At 46.1% G+C, this 22,469-nt stretch overlaps 1 protein-coding gene across 3 annotated transcripts in view; it reads left to right on the forward strand.

Annotated features, from left to right (window-relative positions):
* Positions 1–22,469, forward strand: part of NAP1L4 (nucleosome assembly protein 1 like 4) — a 597,513-nt gene that overhangs the window by 322,770 nt on the left and 252,274 nt on the right. For all 3 annotated transcript variants that reach the window (XR_011201382.1, XM_069223015.1, XM_069223016.1), the window contains exon 9: positions 14,101–14,240. Coding sequence is in view for 2 of the 3 variants with exons in the window: in XM_069223015.1 (XP_069079116.1) it covers positions 14,101–14,240 (140 nt within the window). In the remaining variant the exon portion in view is untranslated. The remainder of the gene's footprint in view (positions 1–14,100; positions 14,241–22,469) is intronic.

A 22,469-nucleotide genomic window follows, 5' to 3' on the forward strand; every position in this document is an offset into this window, starting at 1 on the left:
GGTCCATGATGCAACAGCACCTCATAAATGTCCCCTTTGATGGTGAGGCTCTGTTCGGCCCTCTAGTCACAAGATGCTTGAAAAGATTTTTTTTTAAAGAACAGCAACATAGCCATGTTTATGGGTGCCCTATTGTCCCAAATCTATTTTTTGTAAGCAGCAAACTACGGAAGGTACCAAACCAGATGGCTTAGGACAGAGACCCTTATGCCAACAGTTCTTTCAGGAGGCTATGTCCTCTCATAGAAAGAGCCTATAGAGGCAACTGCAGAGGTCAAAATCAGTGATGACACTTGCACTCATTCCCCCCTCCTTCCAAAATAAAATAAAAATAAAAAAAACACATTACACCTGTCAGGGGAAGACTGAGTCACTTCTTATCACAGTGGCAAACAATTTCCCTAGGTCAGCGGGTCCTCTCTGTTGAGAGCGAATAGTTCTGCCTTAAATTCTGCAAAACCTGTCTCAACAACCCCCCTCTCTGCCACTTACGTTCTGTAGGAATAAGTGCAAGTGCTTCTTGCAAAGGGCTCTATAGAATCAATACCTATACACCATCCCAGGGCAGGAATGTACTTCCTCTATTTTTAAATCCCCTAAAACGACGGCTCACTCTAGCCACATTAAATCATTAAACAGGTTCATCTTCTCCGAACAATTTTAAATGGTCACCTTGCAGGATGACATCCCACTGCTCCATCAAGATAACTTTGTCAGTGATGGATTTCAATGATGCATACTTTCACATCCCTATCCACCCAGCACGATAGCAGTACTTTCGGTTTGTGGTAAGTAGATTACACTACCAGTTCAAGGTCTTACCCTTCAGGTCAATACAGCCCCAAGGGTGTTTATGGAGTGCATAGCAGTTGTGTAACTTAGGGGCTCATTATGAACCCTAGCGGTTCAGACCGCCGTGCCGGCGGGAAAGACCGGCACGGTGGTCTGAACTGCCATATAATGATCACCGTCGGGCTACTGCTGAGAAGAAGCCTGACTATGGAGGAAATCATTATCCGACAAGGCAGCGCTGCCCTTCGGATAATAATCCCTTTTACTCCAGCCAGAGAAAGGCTGGCGGAAGGGGTGCTCCGAGCCCCCCTGGGGGTTCCTGCACTGCCCATGCACTTGGCATGGGCAGTGTGGGGGCCCCCGTGCAGTGCCCAGTCGCGCAGGTCACTGCCAGATTTACAGGCAGTGATCTGTGCGACGGGTGCTGCTGCACCCGCCGCACACCAACATTGGCGGCGGCTCCATTTGGAGCCACTGTCAATGTTACGGCCCAGCAGGGAAAACATTATGCGGCCGGCGGGTGGGTCGTCACGCTGGCTGTGTTCTGTTGACCGCCAGCGCTGATCTCGGCGGTTTTTACTGCAGCGATCATAATGAGGGCCTTAGTTTCCTTACGTAGATGATTGGCTGATCAGGAGCAGCATCAAATGGCACTTTCTGATATATACTTATGACTTCAAATTCCTCACCTTTAGAATATTTAGCAGGTGCTAGACAGGATTATCAAATTTTCACACGAGTGCTGCATCGTGCCCCTAGGTGGCGCTGCCTGGCTTCATGTTAGCCTGTTCTGCTCCTGAAGTGATGGAGAAGAGCTGCATAGAAGCACCACCCTTGCTCATTGATGTCAGTTCCTTTCTTTCCACACCTTCAAATACAGATCAGCGCTCTGCTCCCTTTTGCGTAGGTTGCCGCATTCTTTCTAATCCTTTATTCAGTGTGCAAGGAAACAGTGGCCCCTCTGTAGACTACAGCGTTCAAACCATTCTGTGACAGTTGGAAACAGATGTTGGGGACTGATCTTTATTAGGTGTACCTCTGGTGAGTGGGCTCACGGCACAACCCCTAGGTTGTGTGAACAATGTGGTCTTGTGCACTTGAAGGCAATCCGGTACTGTAACTCTCCAAACACCAAAAGCAGTATACCTCTCACAAGTTCCACTCCTAGTCAAAGGTTCTCACCCCTTTCCGCTCTCAAGGCGGCCACATCAGATTACCAAATTCAAAACATTCAGGGTCAGCAAAAAACTAAACTAAAGTGGCCTAAGAAATTAAGAACTATAACCATGAAGAGCGTACCCGTATCTGAACCTGAACCGTATCTGAAGGATGATTACTTCAAACATAACTCTTCAATTGACTCTAATTTACTGTATCAAAGAAAGATTCATCACCTTTTCGCAAACATCTTCTGACCCCGAACCAGACACAGATGGCTCAGACCCAAGCAACAGGGGGAGAGGGGTTAATGGGGGCATGGGAAGACCACTACAGTCTGAGGAAATCAGGACACCTAGAACAGAATACAGATGGTAAAAACAGGGTAATTCCTGTTCATAGTCTGTGTAGACATCAACTTTGAATAGCAGACAAGCAGTTCAGAGTATAGGCTTATCTTTTATACCCTCATCGTTACCAGATACAGTGGAAGTTAAAGGTGCTTTATCACTGTTTTCTTTTTTAGAAAAATTAGACTCAAGCTATTTTTTTCTTAACACGATCAGTCTGTGGATAGTGTCTCAGGACTTAAGAACAAGTCCGCCTTTTGCCCACGAGCAGCTGTTATTCCCCCCAGATGATCATATTTGAAAAGACGGTCCTCCGTGAATTTGATACCATTTACAAGGAGAGATACCTTTGAAACAACGTAATGCCAAATGAATTTAACCCCTGCGCTGCCAGGCCTTTTCACCCCTCAGGTGGCGAGCCTTTTTTTGGGCTATTTGGGGTAGTTCGTGCTTAGGCTCTCAAAGTTTTGATCACATAAGCTGCCCACGCCAAATTTAATCCTCTTTTTCCCCAACATCCTAGGGATTCTAGAGGCACTCGGCGCTTGTGGGTTCCCCTGGAGGAGGCCAAGAAATTAGCCAAAATACAGCTAAAATTTCCAGTTTTTTCAAAAAAATGGGAAAAATAGTGCTGCAGAAGAAAGAATGTGTTTTTTTCCCTGACAATGGCATCAACAAAGGGTTTGTGGTGCTAAAATCACCATCTTCCCAGCTTTCAGGAACAGGCAGACTTGAATCACAAAACCACATTTTTCAACACAATGTTGGCATTTTACTGGGACATATATCCCATTTTTACTATTTTTTGTGCTTTCAGCCTCCTTCCAGTTAGTGACAGAAATGAGTGTGAAACCAGTACTGGATCCCAGACAGTTAAACATCTCTGAAAAGTAAACAAAATTCTCAATTCAGCAACTGGTCATTTGTGTAGATCCTTCAAGGGTGTCCTACAGAACAAAACAGCTAAAATAAATAAAAAAATGAAATTGAGGTGAAAAAAGAGCCATTTCTGTCCACGTTTTCTTCTATAACTTTTTCCAGCTATGGAAGATTTTTTTTAAAGCAATATACCGTTAAGTCTGATGGACTCTTCTGGTTGCAGGGATATATAGGGTTTGTGGGTTCATCAAGAACCCTAGGTACCTAGAGCCAATAAATGAGCTGCACCTTGCAATGGGTTTTCATTGTATAGCGGGTATATAGCAATTCATTTGGTGAAAGATAAAGAGTGAAAAATAAGTATCAAGGAAACCTTTGTATTTCCACAATCTACACAAGATAAGGTGTTGAGAAGCAGTGGATATTTGCACATCGCTGAATTCCGGGGTCCCCACACGAGCATGTGAATTACAGGGCATTTCTAAAATAGACTTCTTTTTTACACACTGTCTTACATTTGGAAGGAAAATATGTAGAGAAAGAGAAGGGTCAATAACACTTGTTCTTCTATTCTGTGTTCCCTCAAGTCTCCCGATAAAAATAGTACATCACTTGTGTAGGTAGGCCTAGTGCCCGTGAAAGGAAACGCAATATGGACACATCCGTTTTTTCTTATGAAAACTGACCTGTTTTTTGCAAAGTGCCTAGCTGTGGATTTTGGCCTATGGCTCATCCAGCACGTAGGAAAGCCTAGCAAACCTGGATATTTCTGAAAATTAGACACCTAGGGGAACCCAGGATGGGGTGACTTGAAGCGCTCTCACCAGGTTCTGTTACCCAGCATCCTTAGCAAACCTCAAAAGGTGGCAAAAAACACTTTTTCCTCACATTTCGGTGCTGCAAGGTTCTGGAATCTGAGGGGGAGCCACACACTTTCTTCTACTCAGCATTCCCCCACATCTTCCGATAAAAATGGTACCTCACTTGTGTGGGTAGGCCTACTACCCGCGGCAGGAAATGCCCCAAAAACTACATGGATACATCAAAATTATCATTTACAAAACTACCGGTTTTTGCAAGGGGGGGGGGCACCTGTGTTTTTGACCATCTAAGGAAACCTACCACACCCAGACATTTCTGAAAACTAGACACCTGAGGGAGTACAGGGAGGTGTGACTTGTGTGGATCCCCCAGTGTTTTCTTACCCAGAATCCTCAGCAAACCTCAAATTTAGCTAAATAAAAATCACATTTTCCCCACATTTCTGTGTGGGATCACCGCACCTGCACAAATTTCGTACCACCCAACCTTCCCCTCAGTCTCCGGATAAAAGTGACACCTCACTTATATAGGTGGGCCAAGTGCCTGTGACAGGGAGGAGCCAAAAAGTTGTAGAAATTGAGGGGGAGCCAAAGCGGGTCCAAAAGGGCAGTTTGCAAAAAAACATTTTTAGGCTGACAAATGGGGCAGAATTTTTATCTGTATCGATGCGACAATGCTGGGTGGTAGGGTTTTTGTGGATTCCTGAAGATTCCGAAAGGTTCCATCACAAAAATGTGGGGGAAATGTGTGATTTCAAGCAAAGTTTGAGGTTTGCAGGGTATTGTGGGTAAGAAAATGGTGCAGGGTGCATGTGAAGCACACCACCCTAGACTCACCAGATGTTTAGTTTTCAGATGTGTCTAGGTCTTGTAGATTTTTCTACATGGTAGCATCCCAAAACCCAAAAAGTGCAGCCCTCACCATTCCAAGAGGGACGATTTTGAGAGATAGCCAAGCTCTCATGGCCCAAATGTAAATTGAAAACCCAAAATAATCAAAAATCCTTTTGCTTGGCGTTGGGATAAGGTCTTTTAGTGTGCGGGGGGAGCTGAAAGACTGTTACCCCCTTTAGTTGGGATGGGGGCATAACAATGCTCATACTGGTTGGTAGCCACCATCACATCCAGTGCTGCCCCCGGGGTTCGGTCAGGAGTAATTGCCCCATCTGCCCACTGGTGGGCAGAACAATTTTGTCCCCATTTATTTGGGCTAGGGGTATGGCCTTACAAAAATAGGCCGATCTGCCCCCATGGGGAGCGATCCTTGCCCAAGGGGCTGCCCCCCCAAGCAAAACACACACACACCAATCCCTGGGGCCTAAGTGGTTTCTTTGCCCCTTGGGGCAGATGGGCCTAATAGAAATAGGGGGGCAGAAATGGCCTAAAATAAATTTGCCCCCCAGGGGAGCGACCCTTGCCTAAGGGGTCGCTCCCCATCGGTAAAAAAAAAAAAAAAACCTGGTGTCTAGTGGTTTCTGCCCCTCTTGGGGGCAGAATAAAAGTAGGCCGATCTGCCCCCAAGAGGAGCAGAAATGGCCTAAAATACAATTGCCCCCAGGGGAGCGACTCTTGTCTAAGGGGTGGCTCCCCTTGCATGAAATTGGTGCAGAAAAATATCCCTGGTGTCTAGTGGTTTCTGCCCCCCTTGGGGGCAAATTGGCCTAAGAAAAATAGGCATATCTGCCCCCAAGGTGGGCAGAAATGGCCTAAAATAAATTACCCCCTCAGGGGAGCGACCCTTGCCTAAGGGGTTGCTCCGCTTGCATGAAATTGTCACAAAAAAAAAATCCCTGGTGTCTAGTGGTTTCTGCCCCCACTTGGGGGCAGATTGGCCTAATGAAAATAGGCTGATCTGGCCTTATTAAAAAAAAAAAAAAAAAAAATGTCCAACACCTCCACCCCCCCTCCCCACCCCCCCTTCCCCCTGAAAACTTGGGGAGTGCCCGTTGCCCAAGAGGCCGCTCCCGTCATGCCAATTACACAAACCAAAAAAATCCCTGGTGTGTAGTGGGCATTTCTACAGCACGATCGCTATGCAATGGTATTACGGCTTAGTGAACCTGCTCAGCAAGACCCATCCATGTCCATGCCTTCGAAGGTACTTTGTCTGGTGTGAGACTTGCACAATAGACCTGTTTGCCAATCCAGCAAACGTCAAATGCCAAAACTTCATCTCCAGGTACCCGCACCCACAGTCCAGGGGCAATGCACTATGGAGGAATTGGTCAGGGATATTTACCCATGTTTTTCTGCCTCTCCCCCTCATCCCGTACATGGAAAGGAAAATGAGGCAGATGTCTATGAACCTTATCTTACTTAGTGGCACCAACCTTAGAGAGGCAGACTTAGTATTTGATGCTGCTGGAGATGTCAGTCAGTCCCCACAAAATGCTTCCCTTCAAACTAGACTGTCTCACTTAGCATCAGGGTCAGCTAAGACACCCAGATCTCAAACACCTTGAACCTTAATGTTCCAAATAAATGCACAGCTATCCTAAGAGAAGCACGAAAGCCCACCACCTGTGCCTAATATGCCACTACGTGGGAAAGATTCATGCATTACTGCACTTCTAAATACTTGCCCCTTTAAAAGTTTCTGCACAAGGCATTGTTTCTTACTTCCTTCAACTTTATAAGGAAGACCTTGTTACACTTCCGTTGGCTTACCCCAAACTGCAGTTGCAGCGTACCTTCCAAGAGACAACATTCATCTTTTAAGGTTCCAGGAATTGTAGCCGTTATGGTGGGTTGAAAGAGAATTATACCTCGTAAGACACCACCAGGACCTATTTGAAACCTGAATATGGTCCCTACACACCTTTTAGGCCCTCCTTCTGAGCCCCTGCAGTCAAGTGACCTACATTTCTTTTCTTGGAAGGTGTTGTTCCTAGCTGCAGTGACCTCCCTAAAATGCATTTGTGAGCATCATGCTCTTAACAGTACAGGAACCATTCATTTAGGTACATAAAGATATGGTAGGTCTTTGTACCATCCTTAAATTTCTGCCTAAAGTTGTCTCACCTTTCCACAGGAACCAAAACTTTAAGATACTATTCTTCTTTCCACAACCAAAATCTGTAGCAAAAAGGGCCCTTTACATTCTGAATGTTAAGAGCACTAAGCCTTTTAGGAAGTTTAGTCAGCTATTTATAGCCTTCGCGAAACCTCACAGCAGTTATGCCACTGCGAGGTGGATATTTAAATGCATTCAAACCTGTTACATTAAGCGCCACACTCCCTAGGACTCCTAGAGTCCACTACACATGCATTTGATTTTTTTGGGTAGCATTACTCTAAACCGATAGCTGCAAGACTGCTACATGATAGACGGCAAACATAACTTTGTAGATGTTCTGGAGCATCAATTGGCTTGAGTTTGCCAAACTTTACTAAGAACACTTTTTCAAACTTCTGCATCATCTGCTCAATAGCCACCATTTGAGAGCAGGACTGCTTTGTATGTGCAGAGCATATGCTCCTACAGCCACACATTCTGGAAAAGGAAAATGTTACGTACCCGGTAACCATCGGTTTGTAATATGTAGTGCTATAGATTCGCATGTGCCCACCCTCCTCTATGGAAGCAAGCAATGATCACAGATGTTTCTATATCTTACTTTGTTCTACTTTACTAAGCACAGCACACCATTTAGCCACAGTACTCACTGTGCAGAAAACAATATAATGTGGAGCCAGTGTGCCGCTGCATTGTGGACCAAGGAAGATGACACAACTGGTCTTGTGACTTGAACTTCTTTGAAGAAAAACAAGTTGCAGACTTCAGGGCCCAACGCTAGTTGGAAGGAGTAGGCAGAGCATATGTATCTACAGAACTACACACTCTAAACAGATAGTTACACAGTAAGTAGCATTTGTGTGTGTTTTTTTTAAATATGTTATGGAACAATTAACAAAGATGGGCAATTATAGGCTGTTGGATAATGGTGTCCTCGTTGCCAAGAAAAATATTGTGGCCATAAGAGCAAAATTTGTGGTATTTTTTAACAGTTACAATATGTGCCTGTCACAAAAATACCATGGCTCACATGCCGAGCTATTAAATCAGCACCCGTCATGCTGTAGGAGGTAGCTGTGCAGAGGTGCCAGGGTTGGTGTAAGAGAAAGTACAGATTTCAATTTGATAGCTTCACTGGCTCTGGCACTACCCTGACGACATGCTTCTTATCACAAAATACCTGGTGCGGGAGGGAGCAGTAACTGTAGCCTCCTCCACCCGTCCTGAGTTCATAGGGGATTAAATTAACAGCTTCCCCACTCTTCGTTATATATGTTAAGAGAAGGAGGAAGAAAAACAGATGCACTGATTGGAGGGGCTGAAGAATGAGTCGCGCAGAGGAAGGGAGGCGAAGCAAAGGTGGATGGGGCAAAAAATAGGTGATGCAGGAGGGGAGGGACAGGATGATTAATATGGAAGAGGGGGTAGCAAGAAAAGAGATGCCATGGAAGAAGGAGCAGAAAAACGGGTACTGCCAGAGGGAGGGGTTCTGGTGGATGATAGCAGGGGTGGAAAACAGTTGCTACAGTGGAAGATAAGGTGCATGGGGGAGGGAGGACCTGGAAAAAGGTTGCCACGGAGGATTAAGCAGAAAAACAGGCTCTGCATTGGTAAGGGTCATGGCCAAAGTAAATAATTGCTATGGTTTTGGAAGCAGATAACAGGTGCTGAAGGAGGAAAAAACAAGCATTGGCATAGCCAATAGGTCTCGCCTTCGGGACCTATTAGCTTTGACAATTGCTCTTTGCAGAACCGTACAGCACTGGGGGCCTGTTGATATGTGGACAGGGCATGAGGAGCAGTGGCGTTGCTCGTTCCGACAGCGTTGGGACAAGCTACGAACCGGGTGAGAAAGGAGAGCCTGGAGCAAAGTCGCACGAGGTCTGGGCAGACATGTTCCGACCAGAGTACGACTGTTTCCTCTGCGGGTGAGAGGCTGGCCTCTGGTCAGAGAGTAAAAACACGGGGGAGGGTTGAGTGGTGAGAGTAGAGGTAACACAGGGAAGGGTGGTGGGGGGATGAATGTGAAAGCAACTCTGGCTAGGAGTGAGGCTGCTTCCAAGGTCCTACGGACTGCGATTAAATGTAGCACCGAGAATGCTCGGTTACTAACTAAACAAGGTGGCATATCCCAGATGTGGAATGCCAAGAAGTTGTACTGGATGAAGGACTCCAGGTTTGACAGCGGGTTGGCTGCTGCAGCTGACAAGCTGTAGACCAGGTGAGGCAGACTGGAGAGCCTCAAGCAAAGTCCCAGGAGGCCTGTGTGGAACGTGGATAAGGCTGGGGAGTTTGAAAGCGTTTTTTGCATAGCAGGAAGCCTGGAGAAAAATCCCATGTGGCTTGCGCAGAGCATGTTCGGACCAGAGTTGGACAGTTTTCACGACGGCAAAGAGGCTACACTCTAGTTGGAGAATAAAAAGAAAACAAAGGGAGGGTTTGGCATTGAGCTCAGAGGCAACACAGGGATGGGTGTGGGGTGTATGTGAAAGCAACGCGGACAAGGAGCGGGGTGCTTTCATATTCCTGTGGACTGCGATTAAATGTAGTGCTGTGGATGCTTGATTACTGACTAAACAAGATGGCATAGCCCAGATAGTTGTACTGGATGTCAGGCCCTGGGTTTGGCACCAGGATGGCTGCTGCAGCCCACAAGCTGCAGACCTGGGAGACAGACAGGAGAGCCTCGAGCAAAGTCCCAGAGGCCTGTGTGGAGCATGGATAAAGCTGGGTGTTTTGAAAGCAGTGATTTGAAATACTGCTAACAAGCTAGTCTGCAATATCAATGAGCAGGGTAGGGTTAAAGAAGGAACTGGCACGGACTGGTTGGGGACGGGGAAAGAAATAAGAGACCAGTGAGAGCTCAGTCAAGTATTTTAAAGTGCACTACTCACGCATAGGGTCTCAAGGCGCTGAGGGGTGTGTCCTCAGAGATCAGTTGAAGAGCCAAGTCTTGAGGTCCTTCCTGACCTGAGGCAGAGATGCCGTCTGTCTGAGATGGAGACGTAATGTGTTACAACCTTTTGCTGCTAGGTATGTGAAAGATCTTCCTCCAGCCGAGGACTTCTTTGTGCGGGGTACATTGACGAGTGACTGCTGGGATGAGCAGAGAGGTCTGGAAGGGGTGTACCAGGTGATGCAGTGATTGAGGTAGCTGGGTCCACTGTCTTAGAGAACTCTGTGTGCGTGCACAAGGAGTTTCAAGTTGATCCTCTTCTCCACGATGAGCCAGTGGAGGTTTTTCAGGTGTCCTGTGAAGTGCTCTCGGCTGGGAATGTTTAGGACGAGTCTGGCGGCTGTGTTCTGAATTTGTTGCAGCTTGCTCAGGTTCGTCTTGGCGATTCCAGCATAGAGGGCGTTGCGGGAGTCAAGTCCGCTCGTGATGAGTCATGTGTCACGGTTTTCCGGCAGATGGTTGGTATCCATCTGAAGATCTTCCGTGGGAGTCGGAGGGTGTGGAAACAGGTGGAGGCAACGGAGTTGACCTGTCTGGTCATGGTGAGCGTTGAGTCGAGGAAGATGCTGAGGTTTCATGTGTGGTCTGTGAGGTTGTGGGGCCTGCTGAGTTTTGAGGGCCACCAGGAGTCATCCCAGGCTGAGGAGGAAGGTCCCATGATGAGGATCTCAGTTTTGTCGGAGTTCAGCTTAAGGCAGCTCTCCCTCATCCAAGTAGAGACTGCTTCCATCGCATCCCTGAAGTTCTTCTTGGTTGTTGAGGGGTTCTCTGTCAGTGAGATGATCAGCTGGGTGTCATCTACGTAGGAGACGATATTCATACTGTAGTTCCTGACGGTAGGGGCGAGTCGGGTCATGTAGACGTTGAACAGCATGGGGCTCAACGATGATCCTTGGGGTACTCCGCAGCTGATGTCTGTAGGTTCTCACAAGTGTGGCAGGAGCCTGACATTCTGTGTTCTGCCTATCAGGAAGGAGTGTATCCATCAAAGGGTCTTGCCCTGTATGCCTACTGCGTGGAGTCTATCGCATAGAGTGTGGTGGGATACTGTATCGAAGGCGGCTGAAAGATCATTTGGGATGATGGCTGCTGTATGTCCGTGGTCGAGGAGGGAGTGGATGTCATCTGTGGCGGCGAGCAGGGGAGGTTTCAGTGCTGCGCTTAGTTCTGAATCATGATTGGGAGATGTCCAGAATGTTGTTGTTCTCGATGTTTGATGTAGCTCAGTTTTGACTGCTTTCTCTGTGACCTTAGCTGGGAAGGGCAGCAGCGAGATGGAGCTGTAGTTCTTGCGATCTATTGGGTTGGCTGTGGGTTTCTTCAGAAGTGGTCAGATCTCAGTGTGCTTCCAAACTTCCGGGTAGGTGCTGACTTTAAGGAGCAGGTGATGGCATTGCAGAGTTTGGGCGCAATTGAGGCACTGGTCTTGTTGAGGATGTAGTGGGGGCAGGGGATCGGTAGGGGCTCCGGAGTGAATGCTGCTCATGATTGAGTGGGTCTCGTCAGTCGTGAGGGGTATCCAGGTGTGTAGGAGTCTTCTGGGTTCGGAGGGTTCTGGCAGGGGTGGTTTTGGTGAGTTTAATGAATCTTGGGGTCCGAAGCTGTCATAGATGCCCTTGATCTTCTGATGAAAGAAGGTGGCAATCTGTCACAAAGATCCTAAGATGGAGGGATATTGGTGGTCTCTGCTTGTGGTTTGGAAAATTATTTGATGACATTGAAGAGTTCTTTAGGGTTGTGTGTGGTGGTGTGGATTCGGTCCTGCAGGTCTGTTTTCCTGTTGGACCTGATGAGGCCATGGTGGGATCTTGTGGCGGATTTGAAAGTTGCAAGGTCTTCAAGGTTTTTGCTTTACCTCCACTTCTTCTTCAGCCTCCTGCATGAGTTGCTCCTCTGAGGTCTGGTTACATTTTCTGTAGGAGGGGCACGTTGTGTGAGTGTGCGCTGTGGGTGTGGAGATGGAGAAGTGAATGCAGGGGTGGTTGGTCCAGTGTAGCGGGGTTGAGTTGGCGATGATGACGTTGCTGCTGGCGGAGAAAATGGGGTCGAGGGTGTGTCCAGTGGTGTGCGTTGGTGAGGTGACCAGTTGCTTAAGCCCAATTGTGTCCAGGTTCTCGAGTGCTGATGAGGTGTTGTGGTAACTGAGATCGTTGAAAACACTAATCAAAACATGAATACTCCACTGAAATCCAGTTCACCAATTAAAAATGAGTCCCTGAGGCAGACTAAATCAAGTGGAAGGTGAAAATTTTGGGGTCGCTGCTCCATAGGCGTGAACAAAAAACAAAAGGGCGGGACAAAAAACAATCATTAACCACATGAAGAAAGGATTTTTAAAGGAGTCATTAAACAAATAAAAAGCAAGAGGCGGCTGTAAGCCCACAGAGTAGATACTCCACGGCTTGAAACAGCGCAAGCGCCATCTAGGCTCGACCTAACAAGATTGATGTGTTATACAGTGGGGAGAGGTGGGACAGGGCAGGTTAAGAGTTGCCGCTGACAAGGAGCAGAAATACATGTGCTTAAGGTTGTCAAAGGACCGAGGGAAAGGCAGAAAACTGCAGTAAGATCAGTGGCACATGTAAGGAGGGGCAGGAAAAGAATTGCCATGTTCGATGGGACAGAAAAACTGGTGGCATGGGGTAAACAGGCAGGGCCGGGCATATCATTCATTCTGTTAAGTATTGTCCCAAATATATGTGCTACACATAAAAAGAAGTGAATCTGAAGGATAAAAAATATGTTGAATTTCATTCAAGGTAAGGCATATTATTATTTGCTGATACTTTACATTCTGAAGAAAGATATCCTAATGTGTGACTATTAACTTACCACAATCATTTGTTCGGCTTGTAGTTGCAAAGATGCAAACGAGTGGGTTCGTGTTTTTTTTTTTTTTTTACTATTTTGAAGGAGTGTCTGTTAAAAGGTGATTAACCAACGTCACAGGAATTGTCCAAATATCTGCTGTATGAACAGAAGGACATGGAAAATGTTAGTTTCCTGCAGGCCAATTGACTAGAGGATTTTTAAACATGTGCAACTTTAATTGTGAATGTGTCCAGCATTAAGCATTCTTACATCTTGTCTGATAGATGTTTCCATGGATTTTGGAATGCACTTTTCTGCTTGTTTGCCAATATGTGGTTTTGCTTTGTTGTTATAAAATGTTCTTCAGATTTGTTCGTAAAGATTACTCCCGTGGAGCCTCCTGTTCCCAATAGATTACCAGAGAAGCACCTCTGGGACCTTATTTAATCTCCACTCGAACAGCACTATGAAAACAAACAACGCACAGACTGCTGAGGCCTAGAATTATTATTGTTTATAAATGTATCCAAAAGTCTGTTGGAGTTCAATATTTGTTTAGTCAGAAATCAAACAGTTTAACCGCTTCCCAGTAATATAACAAAGCACAACTTTATAAACTTATACTAACACAATACGTATTTAAATGTGAAGAGGATGTTAAAAACTACACAAATGTTTGAGAGCCGAACTCCCCATTTAATTCTAAAATATTATCCCCACAACCTTGATTTCATAGACCACATTCTTGGAATTGCTTAGTCAATTACTGATCAAGTTCCATGAGTCACAAAATAAAACTCATAGTATAAAACATACTACCTGCATCTAGCTGGGTGTGGGATACCTCATTGCTTTCCTTGCGATCTTACATGACATCTACATTTCACACTTGCTATCAATTCCTGCCCTAAAGTGGAGGTTATGATTATTACCCAGGCCAATTGTTGTTTAAAATCCGTATCAAAAGTCTCCTACTCCGAAAGGCTGTTCATGCGGCTGATCATGAAATTTTCAGTGCTTATAGAGGAAATGCCATTGCATAGGCTTCTTTGTAGGTGCAGCGATCACTGATGCACAGGCAGTAATCTCTAAATATAGTGGGCGGTATTCCTCTGGGCGGCAGAATTAATATCTTCCGCCAGCCTGACGGACTGCAGGCGAACGCAGAACTTTAAATCAGGCACTTTATTATTCACTTTAATCTTATTGCATGTTTTATACTAATTAGAAGCAATGTTGTTTGTTTAAATTTTTCTGTAAATTATACTTGTGAAATCAGCTACATCACCCTTAATTGTTAATGCTACCTTTTTTCAGTCTTTTTCTTTAGAATTCCACTTTGAGTCTAACGAATACTTTACTAATCCTGTCTTGACAAAAACCTACAAGATGAAGTCAGAGCCGGATGCGTTAGATCCTTTTTCATTTGAAGGTCCAGAAATTGTTGATTGTGAAGGGTAAGAAATATATAAGTTTAGGAAATTGGGTGGTGTTGCCTTACAAACTATTCTGTAGATGAATTACATATTTTTGTGCTATTTTTATTCATAAAGTTAATATTGTTTTATTAACAATCTGGTTTATAACTTCTCATCCGACAAAAGATCACATAAAAAGCCTCAAATGATCAGAAAACATTTCCTTATAACAAACTCTCTTCTCAGAATTTATGAAACATACACCATACATTAAAAGAAGTACAATGTATGCACATCTTGCTGGATTATTCTAGACTAGAAGGTAGCCTCTGAATATAACTATATGTACAAATCATGTCCCCAATTCCATTCACCATCTTGCAAATCATGTTGGACTCGCCTGACAAGAAAATATCCTTTCTGACTCCATATCTCTGCTTTAGCTTGTGTGTTTAAAGGCGATACATCCAGTCTTGCCCATTCACTGGTAACTAGAAAAACATAACATACACTTCTATGACTTTCAAATATAATCAAATTACTGCTTCAGCTTGTTTCTGACCCAAGTCCCCTCAACATCCAATAAAGTGTATTATAATAATTACATTTCTTATTACTTCTCAGTTGTGTATTGCATGAAGACCTTAGTTTAATCTTCTCTTGCGAATTTTATTGGTAGGTATTTTATACCTATCTTAAAGAGCATCCATACGAGCCACTGTTTTTCCAACCTCTTAAAACCGAACTTAGATTCAGCAACATTCCAGAATGTGTAATACTATAGTCTTCAAGACTCACAAAATGCCTTGTTTACACTCAGAGACTCCGATAATCCTTTCCAATTTCCTTTCTTACTAACTCCAGCAATTGATCACAGATTTATAAATGTGATCAATTTATGGTGGAACACTGGACTTGTTGATCACATCAAATGGTTATAAGGCATTGAAATGTTTCATACATCACAGTACTAACATTGCAAAGGGCTTAAAAATCGCCAACCTTGCATATGATGTACAGGATGCTCTAAATATGTGCATAGACCTCTAAGTATATTGGTTGGGCAGATTCATTTTGCCTGATACTTAAAGCTATAAGGATCTACATTGTCCTTTTAAGAGCTTTAAATAGTTTGCTAGCTTATTATAAATATAAGGAAGAGTTATTTACTTGTGATCCTGATTCTGATTGCTACTTCTAACAACAGATTCTTCACCTTTAGAATATCCTAGATGCCAGACTGAATCTGGAGAATTGTCCCATCATTGACTCCCATGTGCCCCTGGGTGGTGCCATGGGGATCCACAGTGACCTCGCACTGCCGCAGAAGTGACAGAGTGGGACCACATATAGGCTTCAACCGTGAGTTCTGACATCAGCTCCTTTCTTTCTATACACTTTGAGGTGGATTTAGCACTCCCCTCCTAACTTTGTCGGCCTTCGAATGACTCCCAAGGAAAATTACAGACAGTGTCCTAGGGAAGATTTCACCCCTGAGAATAACTTGCTCCAAGCCATACTGTGACAGTAGGAAACAGATGTTGGTTATGGGCCTTCACAGCATTTGGTTCTGGTGCTGGGCTGTGGCCACAACTCGAAGTCACATGAAAAATGTGCCCTCATGCACCTAAAACTGATCAATGAGTGTGAAATGAAGAGGTTGCAGTAGAAGCATTGGTCTAATTCCTGCTTGAAGTCATGGGACGCTCCTGCTGTCGGTCACAATTGGTCCTGTTCTGCTCAATGTCTTTAAGTAAGTTGTTGTGGAAAACACCTATAAACACAAGAAAGCTAAGCGGGATTCGACCCCTTCTCACCACTCAAAATCAGTGAGAAGTTGTGAGGACAGCACTCCAGGGGCTGCCCGTTTCCATGATATTTATGACTCCGATTTGGTTCCAAAGCTGATCCTAGCACACCCTGAGTTCTCCAGGCCATTGCCGACCCTACATCTGGTTGAGGCCTCTAAGGAGGCCAAGCTTCATATGTTCAAGATGCTACCAATCCCTCCGAAGTGCCTTTGGGACCAATGGAGCCACAGAGGCTTGCTATTGGACTGCAGTGGGCATGCCTTTGCCCACCACTGCCCTTGGGAGCCCATACCCGGGCACATACTGACACTGCCTTGAGGCCTTCACTACAGTTCCAAGATCAACACTGATCCCCCTTCATTCAGTGCCATAGCTAATGGCAACTGTGTCTGCACTGGAAAAGGTTTCAAAGAGAGACTCTGACACCAAACGTACATCAGCCTTGGCGAGGCCTATGTCATGCTATGAAATTACCATGACTCAGCCAGTAGTGACTAAATCAAACCCTCAGCTTCTTTAACAGAGCCAATATTACCAGAAGATTGAAGCCCTTTTAGGCTGAGTGTCTCACAGGGTCCAAGGCCTAAAATGTTTCAACAAGACTGATGATGATGACGAGGAGGAGGAGGACTATTTACTCGCGCATGACTATACAGATGCAGGACTTTGCTTGGACCTATGGTATACTAGTCTGTTAAGTTCCCCCATCCCCTCGAAACTGACTGGGACTCACCACCTGGTACATCAGTGGCTCTTTCATAGTGGTATTGCTCAGAATAGCAACTGAGTTAAATTTGCAACTTCCTATTGTGGTCACCAAAGTCTAATTTACCATCTGGAATACTCCATCTAGGGCCAGCTTCCTCAGAGCCTCTGTTGCCCTGTAATGCAGCACTCATCAACGTCATCTTGGTGACCTGGTCAAAGCTATGCTCGGCCTGTCCTGTCGGTTGACCCCATGCTTTTCCTTCTAATCTCCCAGGCAGGGAATTCAACTGTATTGATGCTTTTGATAAGAAGACATTTTCCTCAACCAACCTGACCCTCCAATCTTTCAACATTGTATGTCTTCTAGGCAGTTAAACTCGCATCATGGGATATGGATAGCTAACTCTTGTCAGCCATCCAATAGGACGTCAGGGCATCACTTGCTCAAGTGACTCAGGATGCAGCAAAACATGTACTTCAAACTTGTATATGCCCCTATATTGCTACCAGCGTAGTGCTTACACAACACGCTTGGATGTGAATAATTGGATTCTCTGGGGATGCCAAGGCATCGCTCATAGACAAATGCTAAGATGGCTCTTAAGGGATACGGCTGATTGAGTGCTAAAGAAATGTAAAGATAGTTGCGCAACAGCATGATACCTGGGATTATTTTCACCTGCCCACCAGTTCCATCAGCAATATAGAAAGTTTGGGGTTTACTCAAAAGTCTTAGCATACAGATGACTGCCTTCCAAATGTTTTAGAAACTATTCACAACTGCAGGCTCAGCCATCTTTTACTTCCTCCTCCCCTACTGCAGTGTCCCCCAAGCCACTTTGATCTGCCCTTTTATTCACACAGCCAGCTGGTAGGGACATAAATGCATTTTTGCTCCATTCAATTATGTCAGACCAATGAATTAAAAAAAATGTTCTAAGAGGCTACACCCCACACCAGGACAGAATTGTGTAGCCATGCCTCATTGTATTGCAGAAAGTCAATTTCCTTTTGTTGAAGAGTACCATTGAACAAGTGCTGGACTGTGAGAGAGGCGAGAAACACTACTCTTGCTACGTTCTTGTATCACAGAAGGACCTATTCTGGACCTCTGAATATTGAACACCTTCTTGAGCAAGCACAAGTTCAAAATGCTTATTCTAGTGTAAACTCTCTCTTCAGTGTGTCGTGGTGAGTGAATCACATCCTCCCACTTGCAGGATATGTATTTTCATACACGGTGGAGTTGAAACACATCCAATATTCTGTACTGCTGTACTGCTTTTCAGCCTTTCATCTGTCCCCCAGGTGTCACATTAGTGATGGCAGTGGTCGCAGTTCATCCTTGAAGATGGGTACATATGTATTCCCATGAAGTCCCACCTGAGTCCCAACAGAGGATTCCCTGAATTTACTGACAGACTTCCAGGTTCTGCTCTGCAAAATCTATACCATGTATTGGCAGTTACTTAACAGACTCAGCTGTTTCTATAGACCATGCTAACAGTATCTCAGAACACATTTCAGTTTTTTTAAACTTGTGAGGTTTTTAGCCCCAGTTTTTCTAAAACCAATTGACTTCATGTAAAAAAAATTCTCATCTGAAGCTTTTTCGTCTTTTATTTTGATTACTTTAGAATTAATTTACTGTTCTGTATTCATTTTTTGTGAAGTGCCCTTTCTGTGATAGGAAGGCTGCCTCAGTCCCAAATAATGTATATGTGGTCTGTGTACCACCTTCTTATTCGACAAGAGTGTGGGAGTTCTGCAAAATGATATCTGATAGAGAGATCTAGCTGCTGATTTCGTACTTTTTTAAATTCCCAGGTGTCAGACTGGATCAGGAAGTTTTTGTGTAAGCAGTACCCCTGCGCGCCACTAGGTGGCATCGATCAGCTTTGTGTGGCAGTATCGTTGTCTGCACCACACGTGACATAGCGGTCACGTATATAGGCGCCACCTCGATGCACTGGCGTCCGTTCTTTTCTTTCCGCACCAGTTAGCGCTGATCCAGAGAATAGCTATTCCTCTATAATTTTTTGACAGGCTATTTTAGACATTTTGAGGAATTATTTTTCGAGTTATCTCCTGGTGGGTTGAGGATGTCATAGAGAGAGGCAGATTGCCATTTAGTCTGTTTGTGGTGTCTCGAACATGAGCACTATTCCAAATCATGCTCAGACTCCCTGGCCATTGCACCAAAGTCTTTGAGGGAGCTGTCTCTGAAGCTGCTAGCAACCCGGCAGGTGATGCTACGTAGCGTGACTCTGAGGAGGTCTCGGTCCCGATCTAGAGGGAAGGTTGTGGGACCCCTCAAGGAGCACCAAAACCTCTTTGTCCCACTCTGAACCCGCAGGACATTCTGGTAAGAGGCACAAGAAGCACAAGTCGTCGAAGTGTACAGTTCTGCAGAGCTGTCGTCAAGTTCAACTTCCCGTCTCCCTGGTTTTCTGGGAGCCAGGGAGCCAGGGTGAGTCCCGCTCAACTTAAGGAGTTTTATGAGGCCATGCATCACGTATTTAAGTGTGCCGACCCCTCAGGAGAGCCTATGGGCCCAGCAGTGGTCAAGGGGGGGGCCCCATCGGGTTCCGCGCCAACGGCTTCGGCCTAGGCTTCAGTGGGCCTTTGTGGATCCGATCACGAATCCAAACCGGCTCTGGTCATGCTACCGAGACCTTCCCTGGCCCCGGTCCCCACACAAATGCGCCCGGTGCCAGCCCCATTTGGATTTCCGAATCCGACACGGAGCTGGAACGGAGTCAACCAACCCCGATTCTGGCGCCAACAGGACCCATGTGTCCTAGGTCGGCACCTGAGACCTATTCTGAAGGGCTAGGCCTTGGGGAAGAATGGAAGGGGTGAGGAACTGGGTGATGCAAGTGGACTGGATACATCTCTAGATACTGGTTTACTTTCTACCCCTACCTTGGCCACAGAAGAGGGAGAATCATACGTTATGGTGGTGAAGAGGGTGGCTTAGGTTCCGGATCTCAAACTATCCTCAGTGGCAGTCAAGACCAACATCTTGACAGAAGTGCTTCAACCAGGAGCTTCCTCCTCCGAACCCCTGCTCCCTTTTAGTAAAACCCTGACTGATATCTTACTGGGAACCTGGTCCAAGCCCAGCACAGTGGCTACTTTGAAGAGGACAATTGCCTGCCGCCATCGCTGTGCACCTGGGGACCCATCTTTCCTCACCCAGCATCTCACCCCTAAGAACTCGTTGTCCAAGCCTCGACCTCCCAAAGCCCGTTCCCTGCTGCTCCCCCAGACAGGGAATCCAAGAGCCTGGATACCTTAGGCAAAAGTTGTTTTTTTCCACCAGCCTGGCTTTGCGGTCGGTGAGCCACCATTCCCACTCACTGTGGAATACAGCTGCGCAGGAGCTGCCACAGGTTCTGGAGGAGGCCTCGGCCATTCTCTCTCAAGCATTTAAGGACAAGAGGGACGCAGTCAAATTCACCATTGTGTGTGGTTTGGATATGACTAACTTGCTGGGCAAAGCAGTTTTTTCTGTGGTGACACTTCAATGCCACACTTGGCTGAGAACATCTGGCTATTCGGGGGATGTCAAGGCCAGCCTCATGGACATGCCTTTTGATGGTACCCGTCTCTTCAGAGAGAAACAGATTCGGCGCTGGAGCGCTGTGTCCCTGGTCTGCCTTTCGTGTCTATGGAAGGGGCATTCCACCGTGCCAACCCTATGCCTACCACTGTCCTTCACAAGCTCCCCAAGCTATGCATGGGTGAGGGCGCAGTGCATACCGGCCCCGTGGGTCAGGTAGTCAGTGGTCTGCTACAACCACCAACACCCCAGCTGCCTCCAAGTCCTCCTAATCTTGTCCTACAAGATCATGGGCATCCAGTTGGTAGAAGAATTCGCCATCATCTCCACCACTGGCGGTCTATAACATCGGACAGATGGATCTTGCAGTTAATTTGGAGAGACTACTCCCTCCCCCTCCGCAAGGAAGCTACGTCTCTCTTTGCCAAGGGGGGCATAGAGAGGGTTCCTATATCAGAAGTAGGCAGTGGTTGCTAATTCCGCTACTTTCTGATACACAAAAGGAACAAGGATCTTCAGCCTATCCTAGACCTCCGAACCCTTACTCTCTTAAAAAAGGAGAAATTCAAAATGCTAATTTTGGCTCAGGTCTTATCTGCCCCAGACAAAAGAGACTAAATGGTAGCGCTGTACTAGCAGAACGCGTATTTCCATATTCCCCTTGTGCCTGCCCACAGACATTACCTGCTGTTCACGGTCGGTCATGAGCACTTTCAGTTCACCGTGCTCCGCTTTGGCCTTGCCGGCAGCCATTGGATGTTCATCAAGGTGATGGGGTGGTGGTTGCAGCACATCTGTGGGGATTAGGGATGTTCATCTTCCCCTAGCTCGAGGACTGGCTGGTGAAGGCGAGCTTGCCCCAGGCTGTGTCTCCCACTTCCAGACTATTTTGGACCTCCTGCACTCGCTGGAGTTCACTATAAACATGCCGAAGTCACACCTGAGACAGTGCAGTTTCAGGCTTATCCTCCTGAGCAGCGAGTCCAGGATATTCAGGTTATGATACTGATGTTTCCGGCTCTATCCTGGATTTCGGTGATAATGACTCTGAGGCTGCTGGGCCTAATGACCTCCTGCATCCTGGAGCCTGCATATGCAGACTCTGCAGTGGGACCTGAAGTTCCATTGGGTGCAGCATCAGGGGAATCTCTCCGACATGGTCCAGATCTCACAGGGAACTGCAAATGACCTGCAGTGGTGGCTAATAAACCGTGATTGGGTAAGAGGCAGATCCCTCATCCTTCCCCACCTGGATCGCACAGTAATTACAGATGTGTCACTCCAGGGATGGGATGGCCATCTGGGAGAGTGTGAGATTAGAGGTCTCTGGTCTCCGGACTTCATGCCAGCTTGCTGGAACTCTTCTCTCTGGTCTCCAGACTCCACATCAGCTTTCTGGAGCTCTGAGCGATCCAACTGACATTGAAAACCTTCTTACCCTCCATCAAGGGAAAGTTAGTGCGGGTGTTCACAGACTACACAACCGCCATGTGGTACCACAACAAACAGGGCGGGTGGGGGTTGTGGACCCTTTGCCAGAGGCCCTGCATATGGACATGGCTAGAATAGCAGGGCAAATACCTGGTGGTTCAACATCTGACAAGTTCCCTGAACGCCTGAGCAGACAAAATCAGCTGCTGGTGCCTAGCTGATCACAAGTGGTGTCTCAATCCAGAGGTGGCACAAAGTCTCTGTCACCAGTGGGGAGAGTCTTAGTTAGATCTGTTCACCCGCCGAAGAGAATGAGAAATGTCAGCAGTTTTGCACCTTGGAATTATTGCTTGGAGACGTTTTTCATCTCAAGTTGAGCTCAGGTCTCCTATACGCCTTTCCGCCCATACCACGCCTGCCCAGAGTGCTCAAGAAGATCAGGAACAACCACGCTCAAGTCATCCTTGTGGCTCCGGTCTGGATACAGAGAGTCTGGTATCCTTAGCTACTTGAGCATCGATCCTCTGATCAGGCTGCCCTTTTGAGAGGGTCTTATGTCGCAGCAGCAGGGGAGGGTCCTCCACTAGAATCTGTCAACTCTTTCTTCTTACATGGAGAGTGAGCAGTGACAGTTGGCAGCTTTTGACCATCCTCCTGAAGTCTGTAATGTCATTCTGGCAGCCAGGCATCATTCCGCCAAGACTGTATATGCCTGCTGTTGGAAAAAATGTGTAAATTATTGTATAGAAAAGT

This window comes from Pleurodeles waltl, chromosome 3_1, assembly GCF_031143425.1.
Source record: "Pleurodeles waltl isolate 20211129_DDA chromosome 3_1, aPleWal1.hap1.20221129, whole genome shotgun sequence".
Classification (NCBI taxonomy): domain Eukaryota; kingdom Metazoa; phylum Chordata; class Amphibia; order Caudata; family Salamandridae; genus Pleurodeles; species Pleurodeles waltl.